This window comes from Condylostylus longicornis, unplaced genomic scaffold, assembly GCF_029603195.1.
Source record: "Condylostylus longicornis isolate FDR11 unplaced genomic scaffold, ASM2960319v2 ptg000081l, whole genome shotgun sequence".
In the NCBI taxonomy this organism is placed as follows: Eukaryota; Metazoa; Arthropoda; class Insecta; order Diptera; family Dolichopodidae; genus Condylostylus; species Condylostylus longicornis.
Window position 1 is genome coordinate 1,846,369 of NW_026578049.1, and position 21,356 is coordinate 1,867,724.

The window sequence follows — 21,356 nt, forward strand, 5'->3', positions numbered from 1 at the left end:
AAATTGTTTGTGTAGATCTAAATCTTAAATTGGGCTGAACCGATTTTCAAGAAAATTTACATCTGAGCTTATAGTTTGACGAAGGTCCGAATTGACTAGCTTTTGCTATATGTCAGATCTTAGATACTGAACATAATTTTTTCATTTTTAATAAAATATTCAACAGGTTTATTTGAACTTTATATATAGACTTCGTCTGGCGGTACGAAAAACCACCTTACTTTTGGAAGAATAAAATGTCAGCAACTAGACTTTTACTACCGGTCAAAATCACATTTTTGCCCATAAACACAGAAATGTAACCAACAAATTTCTTTGAAATTTAATACACGAACTCTGTTAACTACCAAGAATTACTGACGAACTCTTAAGGAAATTCGGATGGAATATAATTAGTCTTTACTGATAGCCAAATTTACATTTTTCTTTAAATTTAAAGAAAAACTTATTAGCGTCGTTAAAATTTTAAAAGAAATAGTTAAGTTCGTTTTCAAAAAATAGTAGTTCCAAACTTAGGTAATATCTTACGGTCGATACGGAGCTGACCACTTCAGATTTTTCTTCTTTTTTTTTCAAAATTTAACATGAATTGAGCGAGATAATTCAAATTCAAATCTTAATCTTTAAAATTTTAATAAATTTGTTATACATAATTCGTCTATATTTTTTGATAATTTGTGAAGTTGAATTCGAATCCAAATATTTTTTATATAATAGTAAATAACAATGATATAAATTTAATTTTTGTTTTATTTTGTATAATAAACAGTTTGTAAGTGTAAGAGTTAAAAATTTAATGTTTTAGTTAACAAAATAAAATTTATATAAAACGCAAAAAATTTCTTCCGATGAATATTAAACAAATACTTAAACTGCAAGCTTTTTTTAATAACAATTTTAACTTTACACTCATACTATATAAGTAGGTTGCTACTCTTCTATTTGTGCGCGAAAAGAAGATTCCAAAGAGTATTAAATTATTAGTTAGTCATTCTTACTTCGACAAAACGTAACAGTCTCGCATAACATTCAAAATTTTTTTGTGACAAAATTGTATTTATTTCCATGTAGCAAAAAAAAAATATGTACATATATTATATGTGAAAATACACAAAAAATAATAAAACTAAAAATAAATACACACTAATATAATTTTCCGAAATATTAACATTTCTTAATAAAAAAATATAAGAAACTCTTTTATTGTAAATAATTAATACTTATGATGCGTATACCCAATAAACCAGTTTTAAGAGCTAATTTACAAAATCAAAATTAAGTAAAAATATGTAGAAAATGAAATATTTATTTTCAGTAAACAAAAATTATTGAATAAAAATCATTATAGAAATTTTAATTATAATAAAATTTTGTGTTAAAAATAAGCGTTATTATAATTTGTTCATTGACCAACATGGCAATGATTAATTTACAAAAATTTTATTTAATGTTATATAGTTTTATAATTATTAGAAAAACATATACATTAGCATATATAACATGCCCCAAGGAAATAATGTTTCAAGTAGGTGTAACTTCAAAATGTGAAGCTGCAAATGGTATGTCAATTCCGTGTGATGGATCTCATAAACTACCAGTAAAAAAGACTTATATAGATTGTACCGAAGGGCATTTTAATGGTGGTCAAGAAATTTTAGAATGTGATTTCAGTACTGGTCAATGGTCACGAAATCCTGTTCGTTGCTTTTCGCATTGTGATGGTGATCCAAATGGTATTGAATTATTTGATGAAAAAACAAAATTCAAATGGTATGCTGAAATTTTAAAAAGGCCGCCAATAAATGGAGAAATAAATGTTTTCCCAGGTGTTATATTAAGTTCAAGATTAATTATGACTTTAGAAAAATTTTTTGATCCAACAATTCAACGGAATTTTGTAAATTATGTTGTACGAATATATAGACCAGGTTCATATCAAGATTATACTGTAGATCGTATAGAATATAAAAAGTGAGTATATATAAATAGATCTAAATACTATATGCGTAATATACGCATATGAATCAGAAAATTATATTGAACTTAAGCGTTTTTCAATAAGCAAAATTGTTAAGGGAAAAAATAGTTTAAACACTGTTAAACTTTTAAGTTCAATGTAAATTTCGATTTCATTTAAATTTCGATTTCATAAAATTTATATATGTTATACTTATTTTGGAAATTGTACTAAATGTTATACGTTACAAACATACACGCACAATTTTTGTTTATATCATAAAAATAAAATAAATATTAATCTAATACATATTAAAAAGAAAACCATTAAATAAATCATATTTTTAGTGATCCTGTGTACCTGAATGATGGAACACCGAAATTCGATCGTATGTGCATGGTAGTATTAAGCCATGAAAACTATATTAAAATAGATGAAATAACAAGACCTACATGCTTAAATTATGCAAGAGAATCGATTTTTAATGAAAACAGATGGTTTATGGAAGTGATGAGAGCAAAACCGGAATACAAGTAGAATTCAAAATTTTATTTAAAAAAATTGCAAATCTTTAATTATTTTAGCTTGCGTCCTGAATATTCAACACAATGCTCAGTACCTCATGTTGATCCAACGATTGATTTATCATGTTATTCAAATTTTAAATCAGACGCGTTAAGAAGATGTCCAAAAACTGTTCCCATTTTACAAACAACTTGCCAAATTGGCTATGAAAAAGTAAATTCAAATGGAAATGATATAGTTTCACTTTGTGTTGGTAACAGATGGACAGTTGATGATCAATTCGATAGTGCTTGTAAATTAATTTGCGGAGAAGCTGGTAGTAATGGAGAACCAGTACCACTTATATTTAAGGGAACGTCTACTGACATCAAAAATGCCCCTTGGCATGTTGGCATTTATTCAAATAATACAAAAGCATCTTCATCATATGAATTAATATGTTCGGGTAGCATAATTCACAGAAACATTGTCATAAGTGCTGCGCATTGTTTTTATAATAAATTATTAAGAAAAACTGATGACCCAAGACAATTTCTTATAGGAGCTGGAAAGCGCTTTTATAGTTATAGAAAATCAGAAAATACTGAACAGTTTGTGCGTGTTCAAGAAATACACACACTACGAACGTAAGATTTTTAACCGAACGTAAGAAGAGTGTAATTTTTCTGTTTTGTTGTCTATTTTTCTTTCAGATATGATACTTCATTGCTAAGAAATGACATTGCAGTACTAGTTGTTACACCTGATTTTACTTTCACTTCAACTGTTAAACCCGTGTGTATTGATTGGACTACATATTGGGATTATGATTTAGAAAATGGAACCGTAGGACACATTTTTGGATGGGGTGCGAATTCTAAAGATGATATCTTAACAATAGAGCTATCGACTGCAAGTTTAAATGCTTTATCAAGTGAAGATTGTAAGCGACTCAATAAAAAAGCTGAAGTATCTGCAGAAAGCTTTTGTGCTGTAAATGATAACGGAGCGAGTGCTTGTAAAGGTGATAGTGGCGGAGGATTTGTTGTTAAAAGAACAATCGGATCGAAAGAACGTTACGTCCTTTGGGGTATAGTAAGTTCCGGTGTTGCAAATGATTACTGTTCTGATGGAGGAATAACTATTTTTACAAATATACAGTATTTTCAAGAAGCAATAAAAGCCATAATTTCTAAAAGTAAACCTTCATTAAGCACTGATAATTTTTCGAAACTACTTTATCATCAAATCTATGCACATATTATATACACACCCTTGAATTGGGCTGAAAAGGAATTGAAATTAAATTTAGCAAATAATCCTTGATTTTGAAAATATTTTTCTATTATACAAAAAAAATTAAAAAAGAAAAATAAACAAATTTTCTATAAATGAAAATAAAATTAATATTATCTGTTACTGAAATCATGTTAAATAGAATCACATGAAAATACTTTTCTTAAAACACAAATTTGTACACACAAAAGCTAGCTATTCTAATTGTCATACCACAATAATATCGTGAAAATTACTATAGAACAATTATTAATTGGAACAAAAACTAAGGGAAGTGCTAACATGAAGGCAGAATTCGACAACTAACTAAAAGAGTTAAACTAAATTATATTTTGCGGTGACAAGGGATGTGCCCATAGTCTTTTACTTTTAAAGAAATTTATACACGATCTAAAAAAGTAGCTAATAAAATTAATATTTCACTTATTTTAAGGAACGATCCTTGGAAAGAAACCGAGGCACAAAAAAATTTGGTATGACAAAATAAAATATTTATTAATTTCTACAAACCATTAAAATTTTACACTTCAACAATGAACCGTCTAAAACTTTAAAAGAAAAACTACACGTCTCCAATATTATACATAATCAGTATGTTTGTAAATTTGTGTAATGTTTGGCTATAATATTCCACAGCAGAATACAGAAGCCGTTTTGTTTTTCTATGATTGCATAATTTAAAAATGTTTATAGTCTGGATACAAAAATCATAAAATGACATTTTTAAAAATTTTAGGGACCATAATTGATATAGGAACGGGGGTATTTAAAGTAAACAAACACACAGACAAACAGGCAGAGCGAAACTAATAAGCACATTTTTTTTTCAATTTTATCATTAATTTATTATATACAATGTATAATACTCTATTCTGACTAAATAATTCTTGTATCTTCAAAAATCTTGCCACAAGTCAAATATAATGTATGAACCTGATTAGCGACTGAACCATAAAAAAAAAAGATTAGTAAGAGTTTAATTAATCATTTTCTCACCTGTCATATAACTTTTGAGAAGATAGCTCTATTTTTTCTTATTTCAAATAAATTTTACCAAAAACTAAAATTTAATGATATGGAAAAAAAGAATGAGAAAAACAACAACTAGTTTAAAAACGTGCTCAGTTCTCACAAAAAAACTTTTTAAAAGAATAAAATAAAAGCTTAAGTATTCAGAATATCATAAAAAATATTCCGATAGTCATGAATTATAATAACAAAAACAGTATATATTTTACCACAGCATTAATTTTCAAAAGCTTATCAAAATTTATTTACTTAAATTTAGCAACAACATTTTTTTTTTGATGAGTTAATTACATACAAACATTGAATTTATAACTTATTTGACCATGTCTCGAAAAAATCGACCCCCAGTTTCAGTTTCTGAACTCCTATAATCTCCGAAAGTTCCAGTTGTTTACTAAAGTATAAAGCATGAATTGAGATTTTGGTAAAAACACTTTATTTAAATCGTGATTTGATTTTATACAAAATATTATTTAATTAAATTTCCTATGTTACAGGTAGTCAAAGAATCGAATCTATGACTTATTTTTGTATAGCCTAAGTGCCCCTTATCGAAAATTCTAAGATTTACAAAAAAATTTTATTAATCTTAATTAATTTGTTTGTTAATTTTGTTGGAATTTAGAAAAAATTAGCCTGCCCTTTTGAAATGCTTTCAACTGAATAAAAGCAAAAAAATCATCTTATATAAAATTCTTTTTATAGGATGTCACATTATTTCTAATATATATATATATATATGTATATGAACGTGTTTTGTAAATAAATTAGCAAAAACTAGAATCCAAGATGCGTGTGTATTTTATAAAATAATTTTAATTGATTGCTTTAACTTTTAAAAACAAACTGGATTTTCTGAATGATTCTCTCTTCTTCAACTAAATTGACGTATGAAATAGCATAAATACATGTGTTGATCGCGCACTTAATAAAAAATTTTGTTTAAAAAGAAACCCGTACGTCAGTTGAGAATATCAATATACTTACATATATAATACCTATACATGTTATATACAATATTACAAATCTATGTAAAATCAATATATTATACTATAAAATTGTAAAACCAGTTATATAGGTAAAAGTAAATAAGCTACAATTACATCTAAATAAAAAAAAAATTGTAAAAATGCTCCTTATTTTCTCCCCTTATTTAAAATTTCGCAATTAATTTAATAATTTGTATACACACTCATATATCACTTATACTAATAAAATATCATATTAACATTGAAATACATATTCACGAGACGTTCTCTTAACCATTTCTGAATCTAAATGCATAGAAAGTAGTATCACATCAAAATAAAAACTCATTAGTATAATATCAATGCATAATATCAAATTTCATTTAGATACAAGGTGTTCGAGACTGAATTCTACTCCACAAGCAGGTTGGTAGAATAAGTACAGACAAACAAAATATAATGCTGAACATTTTTCTTTTTCATCACCTAGAAGAATGAAATTTTTAAAAAGCGTGCATGCAAATTTTGCTAAGAAAATATTATAAGCAGAAAAAATTTTCATAAATTTCCTCTTCTTTTCCTGAGCCTTGACCTCAAGTTTTCGTTTTAGAATTTGCCATATAAATTAGTACATTTTACGATATATTTAGTTTAAAAATGAAAGCAAGAATATCACATAACACTTCTAAAAAGAGCAAATAACGTTAAAGAAAATTGCAAAAAAAGACAAGCCGAAGCCAGTTTACGTTTGCGTAGACTTATTTATTCACTTTATTTCAGGAGTAATATTAAATCTCGGACAACCTGTATATTATATTATTGAAATTATTTTGAAAATTATGAATTTTTTAAAATTCTTCTTAATGTTTTGATTTGGGTAAAACCAAAACGCCAGAAAAATTATAATATAAAAAGAAGATTATATGCTAAAGTTCCATCCAATAAACCGGACTAGTGTGATCTTAAAACTTTAAGTTTATTATTAGATATTTAGCATAGAGTTTATTTTTTTTTTTTAATCATAACTAAAATTCATTGCTAACATGAGGGTTTTCCCGTTGAGTTTGCGAAATAAAAAAATAAATTTTATAAAATTACACAAAAATAATAAGGAGAACTTTATAAAATAATAACTTTAGTAAATACAAACAATCTGTATGTAATAAAACAATTCTCTCTAAAAGAGTTTTTTTTTCACAATATAGATTTTAAAATAGCTAGTAAACTTAGCGCCTGCTCAGTTATACCCATAAACTTTGTAAATAGAAGTCGAATAAACCATAAATAATGAAATAAACAACTATAAGTAAAATTTAATTCAACCAGTTCGATCTATGTAAAGTATTACGGTATATTGAAATTGTAACGACGTTTGTAATACCAAAGAGGAAACCATTTATGATAACATATATTATACATATTTCTTCTTAAAATCGATTTCTAAGTCAATTTAATCATATCTGTTGGCAGGGTCTTTAAAAATAGAAGGGTTTTAAAAAAGAAGGGTTTCAAAAATTTTTATAACTTTTGTTTTAGGAATGATTTTTTTGTAAATCTTTCTTGGGGGATCCTTGGTGCTAAAAAGTTCTAAGAAAAAATTTAAAAATATTAAAATATGTCATTAAAAATGTCTCGCAATTCTCTACAATAGTTTGTTTCAAGATTTTTTAATGAATTATTCAATACAATCAATAACTATGTATAATAAATGGAATCTGAATTAAAATAAGAAAAACTAGTGCAAAAAATCAGTATCTGTCAAATCACTTCCTTCATTTGGAAAACTGAAGTTTGTTGTTTCTAATTTCTACTATCTGTTTGCCTACTAATCTTTCATTTTCAAAAAATCTTCTTTTTTGTTATAGAAAAGGTTTTTGAACGTTTACCATTACTCACTTGTGCCGCTTTTTTAAGTTTGATAACACCACCCCTCAGTAAACTTTTCAGCTCTGTTTGACCGCTCCAAAACTAAATATGTGATTTAAAATGGCAAATATAAATTAAATACAGCAAAGTATTAAATATTAGCACCGTTAAGTATTTGTAATCATAAAAATCGTATAGTTGGCAAAGTTAACTTTATAAATTTCTTTTTCAAAAATAATTTTATTTTTATTTTGTATATAGAGTTGAGTTTTTTTATAACAAGTTTTGTTTTGCGGAAAGCTTGAAAAATAATAAAATTATTACCACTAGTCTAATAATTCTGTTAAAACGAAAGGGACGTTTATCTAAATAATATTTTGTTTTGTTTTAATTCTTTATATTATAAATTTTATTTCAAGAACCCTTATGAACGTTTTTATTTTATTAAAAAACCTATTGTGAATGAAAAAAAAAACGCCTTGTCAATTGTTTTAAAGTTTTTGAACAATAACAATTTTTTCGTGGTTGAAAAATTTAAATTTAATGTGTAAAACTGTAAAAAATAGTAAATATTATTGACAATCTTTAATCAAATAAAATGAGATCGTAGAAATTAAGTAGAATAAATAAGTATTCACAACAAAAAAAACAAGAACTAAAAACTTCAGAAAAATGGAAATCATAAATTTGGGAAAATTCAATTTTATTAGTATATACACCTTATTTCTATTAATATTTATTATAAAACCAACGTTGGGATTGATTTCATGTCCAAAACAATACATTTATCAAATTGGTACTAGAACAATATGTTCATTAGGAAATGATACATCAGTTTCGTGTGACAGTCCATATGTTAAAGATGCTCTAGTATCATGTGCAGATGGTTATTTTAATCATTTACATAAACAATTAATAATATGTGATTTTAATACCGGTAAATGGTCAGAAATTCCATATAGATGTTTTCCACCTTGTTTACCAGGATATCCGGGTGAAAATCCATTATTAGATAAAGAAACATTATTGGGCAATAGAGAAAATAATCGATGGTATGCTGAAATTTTAAGAAGACCACCAATTAACGGTGAACAAAATGTTATTCCAGCTGGTGTTTTATCAGCTAAAATGATTTTCGTATGGGAAAAATATTTTGATCGAAATAGTCAACATGATTTTTCAAATTATCTAGTGCGTGTATATAAAACACGAGCAAATAAATTAGAACCAGAAGATTACAGAATAGAAAGAATTGTATATCTTGATAAGTAAAATAAAAATTAAAAAAAAAAAATTAAATTATTATTATAATTTTTTTTTTAATTTAAAGTGATCCGGTGTATACTAGTGGTGGAACACCTGAACTTGAACGGTTTTGTATATTAATTTTAAGCAAAGAGAAATATATTGAAATAAATCAAGAATTGGGAAATTTTTGTGTTATATATGATGGAAAAACGGAATTATGGGAAAAATATAGATGGTATATTGAAGTTATGAAGGCGAGACCAGAAAATAAGTATTTTTTTTTTAATATTTTTAATATCTTTCATATTAATTTTCCTTTTTTCTTATTTAGTTTAATGCCACAATATCCTGATAAATGTATTGTGCCTCATGTTGAAAAAAGAAAAATTGATATAATGTGCTATTCAAATTTATTGGATGGTCCCTTACCTGAATGTTCACAAACTGCGAATGTTTTACAAACTAAATGTCAAATTGGACATATGAAAAGAAGTTCAATGAATGATGATGTGATATCAGCGTGTGTTGCCGGACGCTGGATTATTGATGATGCTGATGGAAGTGATTGTGAATTAATATGTGGAGAAAGTGAAGAATTTATAAGTGAAACTATTACACCATTAATACATGGCGGTAGACAAGCTACTATAAGAAGAGCACCTTGGCATGCTGGAATTTATACAAATAGCACACAAAAATTACATGAATTAATTTGTGCTGGAAGTATTATACATAGAAATATAGTAATAAGTGCAGCTCATTGCTTTTATGATTCATCCTTAAAAACAATGGGCATTGCTTCGGACTATATTGTAGGAGCTGGAAAACTTTATCATAATTTCAGTAGATCAGAAGATTCTGAACAATTTGTTAGAGTTTCGGAAATACATATTATACGAACGTAAGTAAATTTTGTTTTTAAAAATTAACAAAATAATTATTAATGTTTTTTTTTTTTCAGATATGACAGTCAAAAATTGAAAAATGATGTATCAGTTTTAGTTGTAAATCCTGAATTTATATATAATTCACATGTTAAACCCGTTTGTATTGATTGGACTTCATATTTTGAATATGATCTTAAAAGTGGAACCGTTGGTCATATTTTTGGTTGGGGTGCTACTGATCAAAATAATTTCTTAAGTGAAGAATTACTTACAGTTGATTTTAAAACATTATCAAGTGAACAGTGTAGAAAATTAGATAATAGATCAGAGGCAACAGCTGAAAATTTTTGTGGAACAAATGATAAAGGTGCGACTGCATGTAAAGGAGATAGTGGTGGTGGTTTTGTTGTAAAAAGAACAATAGGTGGTAAAGAACGTTATACATTATGGGGTGTTATTAGTTCGGGTATCGGTTATGAAAGTTATTGTACAGAAAAATCTTTAACTATTTTTACAAATATACAATATTTTCAAGAGCCGATTAAAGCAATAATAACAAAAAGTCGAAGAAAACTAAATTCTGATAAATTAACTAAAATAATATGGCATAAAATATTTGCTCACGATATCTGGGCAGCACCAAATTGGGTAGAAGATGAATTAAATTTAAAATTAACTTCGAATCCAGAGCAAGTGAGATTAATATCAGATATTATAACTTAAATAATTATAAGAATGTGAAATTTTAAATGAAAAAATTTATTGAAATAAGAAATAAATTAATAAAATGTTAAGGAAACTTTTTTTTCTCAAACCTCGTGCCTTTATTTTATACTATTGCCCTTGAATAAAAAATCCAATTTAAATCATTAACAAATGGATGAAAAACGTTTCTATTTTAGCCTTCCTTACAGTTTCACACAAGACTTCAGTCCAATTTATTAAGTGAAAAAAAAATTTTAATCTTAATTTTTTAATTTATTTAAGGTGATATTTTTGATAAATCAAAAAAAACATCTTCTTTCAATTCGCATATCAAATTTGATGTCATAGCTTTATTTTTATTTTTTCTATTATTACTTTTTTCTCTGTAATAAATTTAAAATTCAAATAAAAATTTTTAATCTGTCTGTATGCTTATCCCTAGTTCATTTAATTATCATCTCTGTTAGCAAAAAAAAGAAAAACTGGTTTTAAAAAGTTAAAATCAAAATTTTCATTACACATGATGTGATATTAGCAAAAACTATTATAAAAAATATTGTGAATTCCATGAAAAAAAATTATAATAATTTTAATATTTATTGAAAATCTTATTCACAATTTGATAAAACAAGTTTGGAAATAACATAAAATAACTTGTTTATATCGATATTAACATATTACGGGAAAACCAATCCATTTATTTTGATGTTCTTTAAAAAAAAACCCAACAGATAATAAAATAAATTAAAATTTATTTCTCAGAAGAAGAAAAAATATATTCAAAAACACAATCACCAATCATTTAAGCTAAGCACACATTTTCGAGTTGAATGCTAGTTCAATAAAAGAAATTATTTTTATAATATATAATTATAAAATGTAACATTTCAGGACCTTTTACGTCCATAGAAATCCTGGGGCCTTATTATGTAATCGATTTTCATATTCGGAAAAATGATATGGTCAATCAATTTATATGATATTAGGGGTATACTTTTCATTTCTGAAAAAGCAAAATCGTTTCACGAAAATCGAATTACATAATAAGACACCAGGATTCCGCTTTTCGTTAATTTGCTTCTTAATCATATGAGTTTATGTGTATATATTATGTACGAGAATCTTAACTTCTCTCTCTCGCTCTAAAGAATTTATTCATTTTTGAACTTCAGTTCGAAAGTTTTTACAATTTTTGTTTTATGTTAACTAACAGAGAGATAAGAGTCTCCACGTAACAGTGCAAATTAATCTAACATCGGAGAATTAGAACAATTTTTGAAAAGTTGTGACAAATAATACTGTTATATAAAATATATGCTTCAAAATTTTTTTTTATTTGACTAAAATATATTTGACCTAAACACTAAAGTTTATAATTTAAATATTTACTCGTGCATATTAAAATTTTTATTTATTTTGATAATTAATTTAAATTTTTTTTGTTTTAAAATTATAGCAATAAATATTTCTGGAAAGGACATATCAAGTTTATCAGCTTACAAAGACCAGAGTATAATATTCTTTATATTGCAATGTAAACTCGCCTTAATAATAATTGAGCATAACAAAAAAAAACGACTTATAATTTTGTTCTCTTTCTCTTCTTTTAGTACATTTATTAAATTAGTTAGCATTGTGATTATATTGACTTTTCAATTTATAATTAACATTCAAAGGTTGACAGTGTACGTAAAAGTTTATAATATTGTAATACGCAGAAGCTACCTTATAAAATATTCTGCCTTTTTGAGTGTGATATAAAAAAAAAACAACTTGAATAAAAAATAGCAATAAAAAAAGTTGAATCATTTTTTTCTAAAAAACAGGAATTTTATTTTTAATTTTTTTTAACTTGAAAATAATTCAAAGATATTCAAGAGAATTATCGATGTATTTTTGTTTTATCCTAAAAAATTGTAGTATGTTCTCTACTCTCTAAACAATATAAGATAAAAGAATAAGAAAATTTCAAATATTTAATAAATAGCTATAAGTGTTTTTTTATTAAATTTTTTATGAAATAAACATGTTAAAAAATATTTGCTAAAAAAAAAATTTCAAATGAAAATATGAAGTTATAAAACTGTTTAAAATATAATTTTAATTTTATATTACATACATACATCAAAAATTTATTCTAGATAATAAAAAATATTATATTTTACGTAAAAAATAAAATAAAAAAGATGACGAATACAAAAATTTTAAGTAAATCATTTAAAATTATAATATTCTTGCATACGATTACAATACCAACATTTGGATTAATATCATGTCCTAAAGAATATCTTTTTCAAATTGGTACTGAAACCAAATGTTATTCATCAGATGAAAAATCAATTTCATGTCATAGTCCTGTTGTTAAAAAAGCATCAATTGATTGTAACGATGATTATTTTAATCATTTACATGAACAGGAAATTAAATGTAATTTAAATAATGGTGAATGGTCAAGAGTACCATTACGTTGTTTTCCACCACAAACACCATGTGAAAAACATGAAAATCCCGAAAAAATTGAAATAATTAAAGATAGAACAAAATTTATGCCATGGTATGTTGAAATTTTAAGAAGACCACCAATAAATGGTGAACAAAATGTTTTTCCAGGCGTAATCATAAGTGGTAGAATGATAATGACATCAGAAAAATATTTTAATAAAACATCACAATGGGATCTATTGAATTTTGTTGTACGTGTTTATAAATCAAATTCATATGAAGATCATAGAATTGAACGTATAGAATATCGGCAGAAGTAAATACTTATACGCATATAAAAAATAAAGTAGTTAAACGTAATTCTAAAATATTCATTCCTTTCTTTGATTTCAGTGATCCATTATATTATCATGGTTTTAGAGGACAACTATTCTTTGAACCAATTTGTATTTTAATTTTAACTATTGATAATTATATTAAAATGGATAAAGAAACGCAAACAGCTTGCATTGAATATGAAAAACCATTTTTTGAAGAAAATCGTTGGTTTATAGAAATTATGAAAGCAGTACCAGAAAATAAGTAAAGTGTTATCTCTAAACAAAAAAAAAATGCTTTAAATTAATAAAATCTATAATAAATAAATTAAATTTTTTTTTTTATAGTCTATCACCGGAAAATACTGGTCATTGTATTGTTCCAGAAGTAAATAAACAAAAATATGAACTAATGTGCTATTCAAATTTATCAAACAATTCTTTAACTGAATGCTATGGTACTAGTCCTATGTTACAGGGTATGTGCGCTATTGGATATGAAAAAAAAAATTCCAACACAGAAACAGATGATCCATTATGGTTATGTGTAGGTGGACGTTGGAGTTCAGAAAATGCAAATATTTTAACAAGTGATAGCTGTGAATTGATATGCGGTGAAACAGATAATGATTTAGATTTTGATAGTGATAGTCACGATAATGTTAAAAATGCACCTTGGCATGTCGCTATTTATACAAATTCATCTGAACAATCATATGAACACGAACCAATATGTTCTGGTACTATCATTCATAAAAATATTGTTATTAGCGCAGCACATTGCTTTTATAACATGAAAACTGAACAACCTAATAATCCATCAAATTACTTAGTTGGTGCTGGAAAACGTTTATATAGCTTTAGAAAAACAGAAAAATCTGAACAATTTCTGAAAGTTGCTGATATACAATATCCTCGAATGTAATTTTCTCTTTTTTTTTATTTATTTTTATAATTAAAAATTTATTCTTTTCTTTTTTTACCGAATTTAGGTATAACAAGGCTCATTTAGAAAATGATGTTGCAGTTTTAATATTAAGTTCAAATTTCGTTTATAATTCACTTGTTAAACCAGTTTGTATTGATTGGATATCAAATTGGAATCATGATTTAAAAAATGAAATTGATGGTTTAACTTTTGGATGGCGTATCAAATCAGAAGATGCATCATCAAATGCCGAACTAAAACAAATTAATTTAAAAGCATTAACAAAGGAGCAATGTAAATTGAAAATTGAAAATTCAGAAGTATCTGATGAAATATTTTGTGCAGCAAGTAATATAACTAATGTGATATGTAAAGGTGATAGTGGAGCAGGTTTTGTTGTTAAAAAGCGAATCGGTTCAAAAGAACGCTATGTATTATGGGGTATATTAAGTTCAGAAACTAATAAAGAACTTTATTGTTCAGGTAGTTTAATAAACCTTTTCGCAAATATAAGGCATTTTCAAGATCAAATTAAAACTATTATAAATAGAAATAGATCAAATATAAATAAAAATAAATTATCTGAATTGATTTGGCATCAATTATATGCTCATAATATATTCACAACATTAAGTTGGATAAAAAAAGAATTAAATTTAAGATATCTGCCAAAAGAAATAATAGACGATGGTGAATAGTTTTTTTCTAATACAATAAATAAACATACTTTTTTTTTCCAAACTTTTGTTTTTATTTATACATATGAATCAACGATACAAGATTTAAAACGCTTTAAAAATAATTGTGAAATTTAATAAGAATTTAAAGAACTTAAGTCCTTAGTTTTTTAATAATCAAAATTCAATTAAGTTAATTAAGCAGTTGTCATGGAAAATGCAAAATTAGAATGTTTATCAAAATTAAATTGCAAAAGTAGACAACATTAAAACATTGACAGGCACAGGGTAATTATAAAATTCTACGTGAGTTAACTTTTGAAATTGGATCAAGTTTATTACTCACCGAATTTACATTTTCATTCATATAAAGAGAAATAGACAACCAATTCCCTTAAAATTGAATATTTCAATTCTGATTTTAGAAGCAATGAATTTGTAAATTTTTCAGAAATATTGAAGTTCAAAAACGGACTTTCATTTGAGCTTTGAATGTGAACGAAATTAACTGAGAAGCTTTGCAAGGAAATTATATCGCCGAAAATTAACCTCTACTAAGAGATTTCATATTGCTATAACTTTCATAGAATTTAAATTAAGTGTTTAAAGGACATTTCAATCATATTATGCACTTATTTTAGTAATGCGGTCAGTAATGTGCTAGTCACATTAAATTAGTTTTTCTTATTATTATTCATACAACTTGCTTGTCTAAATACAATTTCAATACTAAAACTTTGTCACTAACAATAAGCCACTAAATATTCGTAATACTGATTATAGCCACAACATATTTCAATAAAACATATTAAATGGATTTCTCATCCATTTTATAAATAAATCGCTTCCATTGAAAATTATTAAAAACAAAACAATAGAACAAAAAATAATTTATAATTCAGACTTCAAGTACTATACTATATGTACTCTATAGCCGCGAAAAATGAATCACAAAAACTCGCCAAATTTATTTTCCTTTTGCCAGATTTATTTTACTATCTTTATACATAAAAAATTTCCCACAAAATCTCATTTTTTCCACAGTCAAGCTGCAAAAATATATTTCATAAATTTGCACATGTATGTACATAAATATATTATATATTATGTGCTGCCCCTTTGCAAATCAGGGTGATAATTAAATCTGTTATAAAAATCAAAAAATCTTTCAGAAATCGAACAACATATTTAAAAATAGCTCAAAAACTTAAAGAAATTCAAAAATCTCTCAATCTCTAATTAATTTTTTCTCTATAAATATCTATACACAATTAATAATATTGCCAAGAAAATTAAAAACCTGATCAAAATAGCAATAAATGATGATAATTATACACAATACAAATTTTAAAACACTTAATCGCAAAAAACCGGCATTTTCAGTAATGAACTTTAAAACAAGATGCTGCAAAGCTCACGAGTAATAAGCTGGTTGGTATTGCTTATACAACACCTACATATACACAATATGTAAAAATTCCAACTGAAAGTAAAAAATTAATTAAGCTTGAATAAAAAAAAAATCAAAAAAGCACATAATGTACACAAACAACACAAAGTTTTAAATCAATTTGTTAAAAACGTAAGACCATATAGGTTTTATAAATTAAGACAATTTTATTTCCATAAAATGTTGTAGATTTGTACGTGTGGGAATTCAGAATTTTCCCAAATAAAATATTATAAATATTTCCAAAGAAATTATTTTTAAATAAATTTTTTAATTAACTAGCGAAATGTAAGATTAAAAACAAACACCAACGTATTGGAGCCTTTGAAATGCTAATTACCTAAAAAAGCTTTTTTTTAATAAATTCTTCTTAATTTCGAAAAATATCATATTTATTTATGTCTTTAAAACTTAAAATTGCAATTTAGTATGTGAAACTCAGAAGAAACTTTGTATATATTGTGTAAGAAGAAAAATGCTACAGCCAGCACATAACCAAACATTTTTTAAGTTTTCCTCTATGTATTTTCTAGATTACAATCCGAAATTTTAATAGGATAGATCTCATTAGTTATGTTGAATGGTTAAACGAGATTATAAAAATGTACTCTACACAGACTAATTTCAATTTTTAAATTATTATATTTTATGTTAATACACCTCCAAAATTGTTAATTTGGTGCTTAGTAGATATTCTTTTATTGGGGTTCAATTTTTTTTGAGGAGTTGCTTGGCTAGTTTCTTTGACAAAAACACCAATCAAATAATAAATTTTAAGAAATTCGAGTTGTTATTTCTATAGATATAGCTAAAAATGAAAAATCTTTTTCTATACATAAATTTCTAGTGCTTGCTCCTTGATTTTCATGAAAAATTAATAATAAACCTACTGTCAAACACCTACACAAACTGTAAATAAAATTTTATAAATTATCATGAAAATCTGTTCAGCTAAAATTGTGATACATAATGGTACACAGAGGGATAAACAGGCATTTCGTTAGAAATAGTTGTATTATGTTCCATTTTGTAAAAATGGAGAAATTTTTTTTCGTTGAAACTCAAGAATGCGGTTTTTAAAAATAATTTTGAGGGAAAAGCAAAAACTGAATTGAATACCTAAAATAAGCAGTAAAAATTTTATTTTTAATATTTTTCTGTTTCATATTTTTTAGGGCTACGAGTATTAATTAAGTTTTTTGCCTACCAAATTTTTTTTTTATTAAACAGAAAATAGGCTCCACGCGCCTACTTAACAAATTCATAATTTTTTTTCTTGTATATATTCTTAAAATTTTATTAATTAATCATTCTTATATAAGTTTAATTAATTGCAAAAAAAAAACTCGAATATTTATTACATAAGAATTTATGTTAAGTTTATAAATAAATTCTAAACTCATAATTAAATTCTAGTTCTAAAATTAACTTTATAAAAATATTCTATACATTCAATTATCAATTAATTTAATATTGGAAAATATAGAAAAGTTTATTTTAAAATATATTTAATATTAAAAAAAAATTTTGATAATATTATTGAAAATCTTGCATAGCACATTTAATTATATTTACAATTGTTACACTTATTTCGCCTGAAAGAAAAATTTGTCCTTAAAAAATGAAATTCTTAAAATTCTAAAAATAACACATAGCTAAATTTTTTATAGAATTAAAAGAATAACATCGGCGGTACTACAATAGTCTGAGTGCACGTTTTGGGAGGCTGCATCAACATAACTCATGGAACAGCGTAAAAGATATGGTAATTTTTTTATTATATCAGGTACAAATCTCATTTTTCTACTTCCCATATAAATACCAGATGTTCGTGATATATACCAAAGAATATCTTATTATTGCGGTTGAATATTTTTTTTACACCAACATTAAAAGTATTTAGCGCCATAGTGAGTCATACTTTGACAATTTTATCATTTAACTGAAGCAACTTTTATACCTAAAAGTATAAAATATTAAAGTAGAGAAAACATATTTTAACAAACATTTATGAGATTTCTATTCACTCTGAAATGAAATTTCAGAGAATGAGGTTCTTATATTTAATTTAATCGCACAAAAGGAAAAATTTTTAGAGAATTTGTTTTTTATTTTTCTTTGAAAGCTTATAAATTTAATTTTTTTTAATTGTTAATTTTAATTTTGGTTTATCATATTGTTCCCAATTATTATAGTAGTGCTAAAAACAAAACCTAAAATGAAAATGAAAGATTTTAATATTTTATTAAAAATATTAATTTTTATTAATTTTTATATGATACCAGCATTAGCTTTAATTACTTGTCCAAAAGAATTTTTATATCAAATTGGTGTTAATGCAACATGTGAATCTAAAGATAAACAAACAATACCATGTGATGGATCTCATCCACTTCATATACAAACAGCATACATTGATTGTACTGAAGAATATTTTAATCATAAAACACATGAATCAATATTTTGTGATACAGAACGTGGAATATGGTCACCTCAGCCACTTCGATGTTTTCGTCATTGTGATAAATCTGGTACACCAGAAAAAATTGAAATTTTAAGTAATAAAACTGAATATCCTTGGTATGCTGAAATATTAAAGAAAAATCCAACATCAAATGATAATGATGATCGAAAAGAAATTATTCCAGGATTAATAATGACTGCAAGAATGATTATGACATGGGAAAAATATTTTGATAAGAAAACTGATTGGAATTTAACAGATTATATAGTTCGTATTTATGATCCTCCAAATCATCATGAAGATTTCAATATAGAACGTATAGAATATGTTAGCAGGTAAATTGAAATATTAAGAATAAAATAAATTACATACAAACATATGCTATATGCATAAATTGTTTTAAAAATGGTTGATAACCTTAATCGAGTGTACGCTCGTACAAGATATGTGAAAAAGCTTAATAAAAAAACTTTATTAATTTTCGAATAGCAATGAAAACTATATTCTTCTTCTAATTTACAGTGATCCGGTTTATAATATTGGAAGAACTGATAAATACGATCCATTTTGTGTTTTAATCCTAACGAATGATAACTATATCAAAATAAATGATAAGGATACAAGACCGCCATGTTTAGATCATGAATTATTTGAAAATAATAATTGGTTTGTTGAAGTTGTAAGAGCGATACCAGAAAACAAGTATGTAAAAACATAGCCAAAAAAATATATTCAAAATTATAGTTATTTATTTTCTATGTTATAGTTTACGTCCCAATTATCCTAATAAATGTCTAGTACCAAAATTGGATGATAAAAATGTTGAAGTAACATGTTACCAAAACTTTAAATCTAAACCATTAGACAAATGTCCTGATAAAGTACCAATTTTACAAACAAAATGTAAACTTGGATATGAAAAAATCAATTCAACAAATGATGACCCACTTTCTACGTGTATAGCAAATCGTTGGAGTATTAACGATGAAAATGAAAATGAAAATTGTGAATTAATATGTGGTGAAACTGATACTGAAAATGATAGTGATAATGAAAAGCAACATAGTGAAATAAAAAAAGCACCATGGCATGTTGCTATTTATTCAAATAAAACCCGTAGTATACTGTCAGCTTATGATCAATTTTGTTCTGGTGTCATTATTGATCAAAATATCATTTTAAGTGCAGCACATTGTTTTTATGATAAAGAAGAAAAAAGAACTGAAGATCCAACAATTTATTTAATTGCAGCTGGAAAGAGTTTTCATAGCTTTAAAGAAAAAGAAGATTCAGAACAATATGTTCATATTAAAGAAATACATATCCCAACAACGTAAGGAAAATTTTACATTCCCTACATGTTTTATAATTCTTTTTATTTATTTGATTTTAAATTAAATTTTAGATATGGTAAAGATAATGATTGGAGTAATGATATTGCTGTATTAATTTTAAATTCATCATTAACTTTCAATTCATATGTTAAACCAATTTGTATTGATTTAAATTCAGAATCCGAATTGAAAACTGAAACTTCAGGACACATATTTGGTTGGAGAGCTACTACAAAAGATGATATTATAAATAATAATTTACAAATATTAAATGTAACAGCATTAACAGGAGAACAATGTAAGATTGAAAATAATAAGGATACAAATTTTAAATCAGGAAACTTTTGTATTGCGAAGAAAATTTCACCAACCCTTTGTAAAGGTGATACTGGCGGTGGATTCTTTGTAAAAGAAAATATAAATGACAAGGAACGTTATATATTAAAGGGAATCATTAGTTCAGATATAAATCGTGGAGAATATTGTTCTAATAATTCTTTAACAATACTAACAGATTTGCAATATGTTAAAGATTTCGTAAGAAAGACAGTTACTGAAAATAGACAAAAATTAGATGAAATTGAAATAATAAACTTAATTTGGTATCGAATTTATGCACATGGCGTATGGACAACACCAAATTGGATTAGAAAAGAATTAAATCTTACATTTTCAGAAAATCCAAAAACAAGATTTTATGATTCATATGGTTCACATTTGGTTCATTTTTAATTGAAATAAAATTTATAAACACGAATTGTCAAATATAATAAGCTACTTAATAAAGAAATTATGTTTGATAATTAACTAGTACAATAATGAGTCCACAATTTTGGCAAAAATTTTTTTTCGGAAAAATTTCACTCGTACGAATTTTTCGAAAAATTATATGACAGCTAACAAAATGTTTATTTAGCCTGTACCAATATTTTTTTTTAGTACTAAACCTTTTCCTATAATTTGAATAATATTTGCAAAATCACAAAATTATTTTTAAATTGTATGGCAGATGAAACTTAATAGTTTATCAGTCATACAAAAATTTCTTTATAATAACGAGATTAAAACATAGTTTTTAGGTTCTGCCGCAACAGCAAGAACTTGTATAACTACGACCAATTATTATTTGAATTTCTGAACCTACTAAAATACTCATTTATAAAAAACGTTTTATAATTTATAATCAAAAAGATATTAGTCAATTGTTTTTAAAATTAGCAGTTCCTTAAAACGGCATCTCGAATTTAAATTAAGTAAATTTTGTGCGGTAATGTATCTAAGAAA

The 21,356-nt window shown here is 25.3% G+C and overlaps 5 protein-coding genes across 5 annotated transcripts; all 5 read left to right on the forward strand.

The window, feature by feature from the left end:
• The first annotated feature begins 1,475 nt into the window (after positions 1-1,475).
• LOC129613241 (uncharacterized) lies at positions 1,476-2,566 on the forward strand. The gene is made up of 2 exons (XM_055527225.1): positions 1,476-1,971; positions 2,305-2,566. The coding sequence occupies exons 1-2, from the start codon at positions 1,517-1,519 to the stop codon at positions 2,492-2,494; spliced, it is 645 nt and encodes a 214-aa protein (XP_055383200.1). The 5' UTR covers positions 1,476-1,516; the 3' UTR covers positions 2,495-2,566.
• LOC129613287 (clotting factor C-like) lies at positions 2,543-4,502 on the forward strand (the record flags this gene model as incomplete). Its single annotated transcript, XM_055527285.1, has 3 exons — positions 2,543-3,108; positions 3,175-3,772; positions 4,494-4,502. Coding segments are annotated over 3 exons (1,173 nt in total), but the record flags the coding sequence as incomplete, so codon positions are not given.
• Positions 4,503-7,961: 3,459 nt separating this feature from the next.
• Positions 7,962-10,569, forward strand: LOC129613193 (uncharacterized). The gene is made up of 4 exons (XM_055527159.1): positions 7,962-8,888; positions 8,951-9,139; positions 9,200-9,769; positions 9,830-10,569. The coding sequence occupies exons 1-4, from the start codon at positions 8,293-8,295 to the stop codon at positions 10,476-10,478; spliced, it is 2,004 nt and encodes a 667-aa protein (XP_055383134.1). The 5' UTR covers positions 7,962-8,292; the 3' UTR covers positions 10,479-10,569.
• A 1,576-nt stretch (positions 10,570-12,145) lies between these two features.
• LOC129613197 (uncharacterized) lies at positions 12,146-14,888 on the forward strand. The gene is made up of 4 exons (XM_055527165.1): positions 12,146-13,218; positions 13,296-13,484; positions 13,568-14,140; positions 14,212-14,888. Exons 1-4 carry the CDS (start codon positions 12,647-12,649, stop codon positions 14,843-14,845), a joined length of 1,968 nt encoding a protein of 655 aa, XP_055383140.1. The 5' UTR covers positions 12,146-12,646; the 3' UTR covers positions 14,846-14,888.
• Positions 14,889-18,461: 3,573 nt separating this feature from the next.
• LOC129613230 (uncharacterized) lies at positions 18,462-20,858 on the forward strand. Its single transcript, XM_055527214.1, has 4 exons — positions 18,462-19,073; positions 19,261-19,440; positions 19,505-20,071; positions 20,144-20,858. Exons 1-4 carry the CDS (start codon positions 18,493-18,495, stop codon positions 20,802-20,804), a joined length of 1,989 nt encoding a protein of 662 aa, XP_055383189.1. The 5' UTR covers positions 18,462-18,492; the 3' UTR covers positions 20,805-20,858.
• The last annotated feature ends 498 nt before the right edge of the window (positions 20,859-21,356 follow it).

Coding starts and splice junctions, on each gene's coding strand:
- LOC129613230 (XM_055527214.1), top strand. CDS start 18,493: ATGAAAATGAAAGATTTTAATATTTTATTAAAAATATTAATTTTTATT. Junction 19,441..19,504: donor AGAGCGATACCAGAAAACAA/GTATGTAAAAAC, acceptor TCTATGTTATAG/TTTACGTCCCAATTATCCTA. Junction 20,072..20,143: donor GAAATACATATCCCAACAAC/GTAAGGAAAATT, acceptor ATTAAATTTTAG/ATATGGTAAAGATAATGATT.
- LOC129613241 (XM_055527225.1), top strand. CDS start 1,517: ATGTTTCAAGTAGGTGTAACTTCAAAATGTGAAGCTGCAAATGGTATG. Junction 1,972..2,304: donor GATCGTATAGAATATAAAAA/GTGAGTATATAT, acceptor TCATATTTTTAG/TGATCCTGTGTACCTGAATG.
- LOC129613197 (XM_055527165.1), top strand. CDS start 12,647: ATGACGAATACAAAAATTTTAAGTAAATCATTTAAAATTATAATATTC. Junction 13,485..13,567: donor AAAGCAGTACCAGAAAATAA/GTAAAGTGTTAT, acceptor TTTTTTTTATAG/TCTATCACCGGAAAATACTG. Junction 14,141..14,211: donor GATATACAATATCCTCGAAT/GTAATTTTCTCT, acceptor TACCGAATTTAG/GTATAACAAGGCTCATTTAG.
- LOC129613193 (XM_055527159.1), top strand. CDS start 8,293: ATGGAAATCATAAATTTGGGAAAATTCAATTTTATTAGTATATACACC. Junction 9,140..9,199: donor AAGGCGAGACCAGAAAATAA/GTATTTTTTTTT, acceptor TTTCTTATTTAG/TTTAATGCCACAATATCCTG. Junction 9,770..9,829: donor GAAATACATATTATACGAAC/GTAAGTAAATTT, acceptor TTTTTTTTTCAG/ATATGACAGTCAAAAATTGA.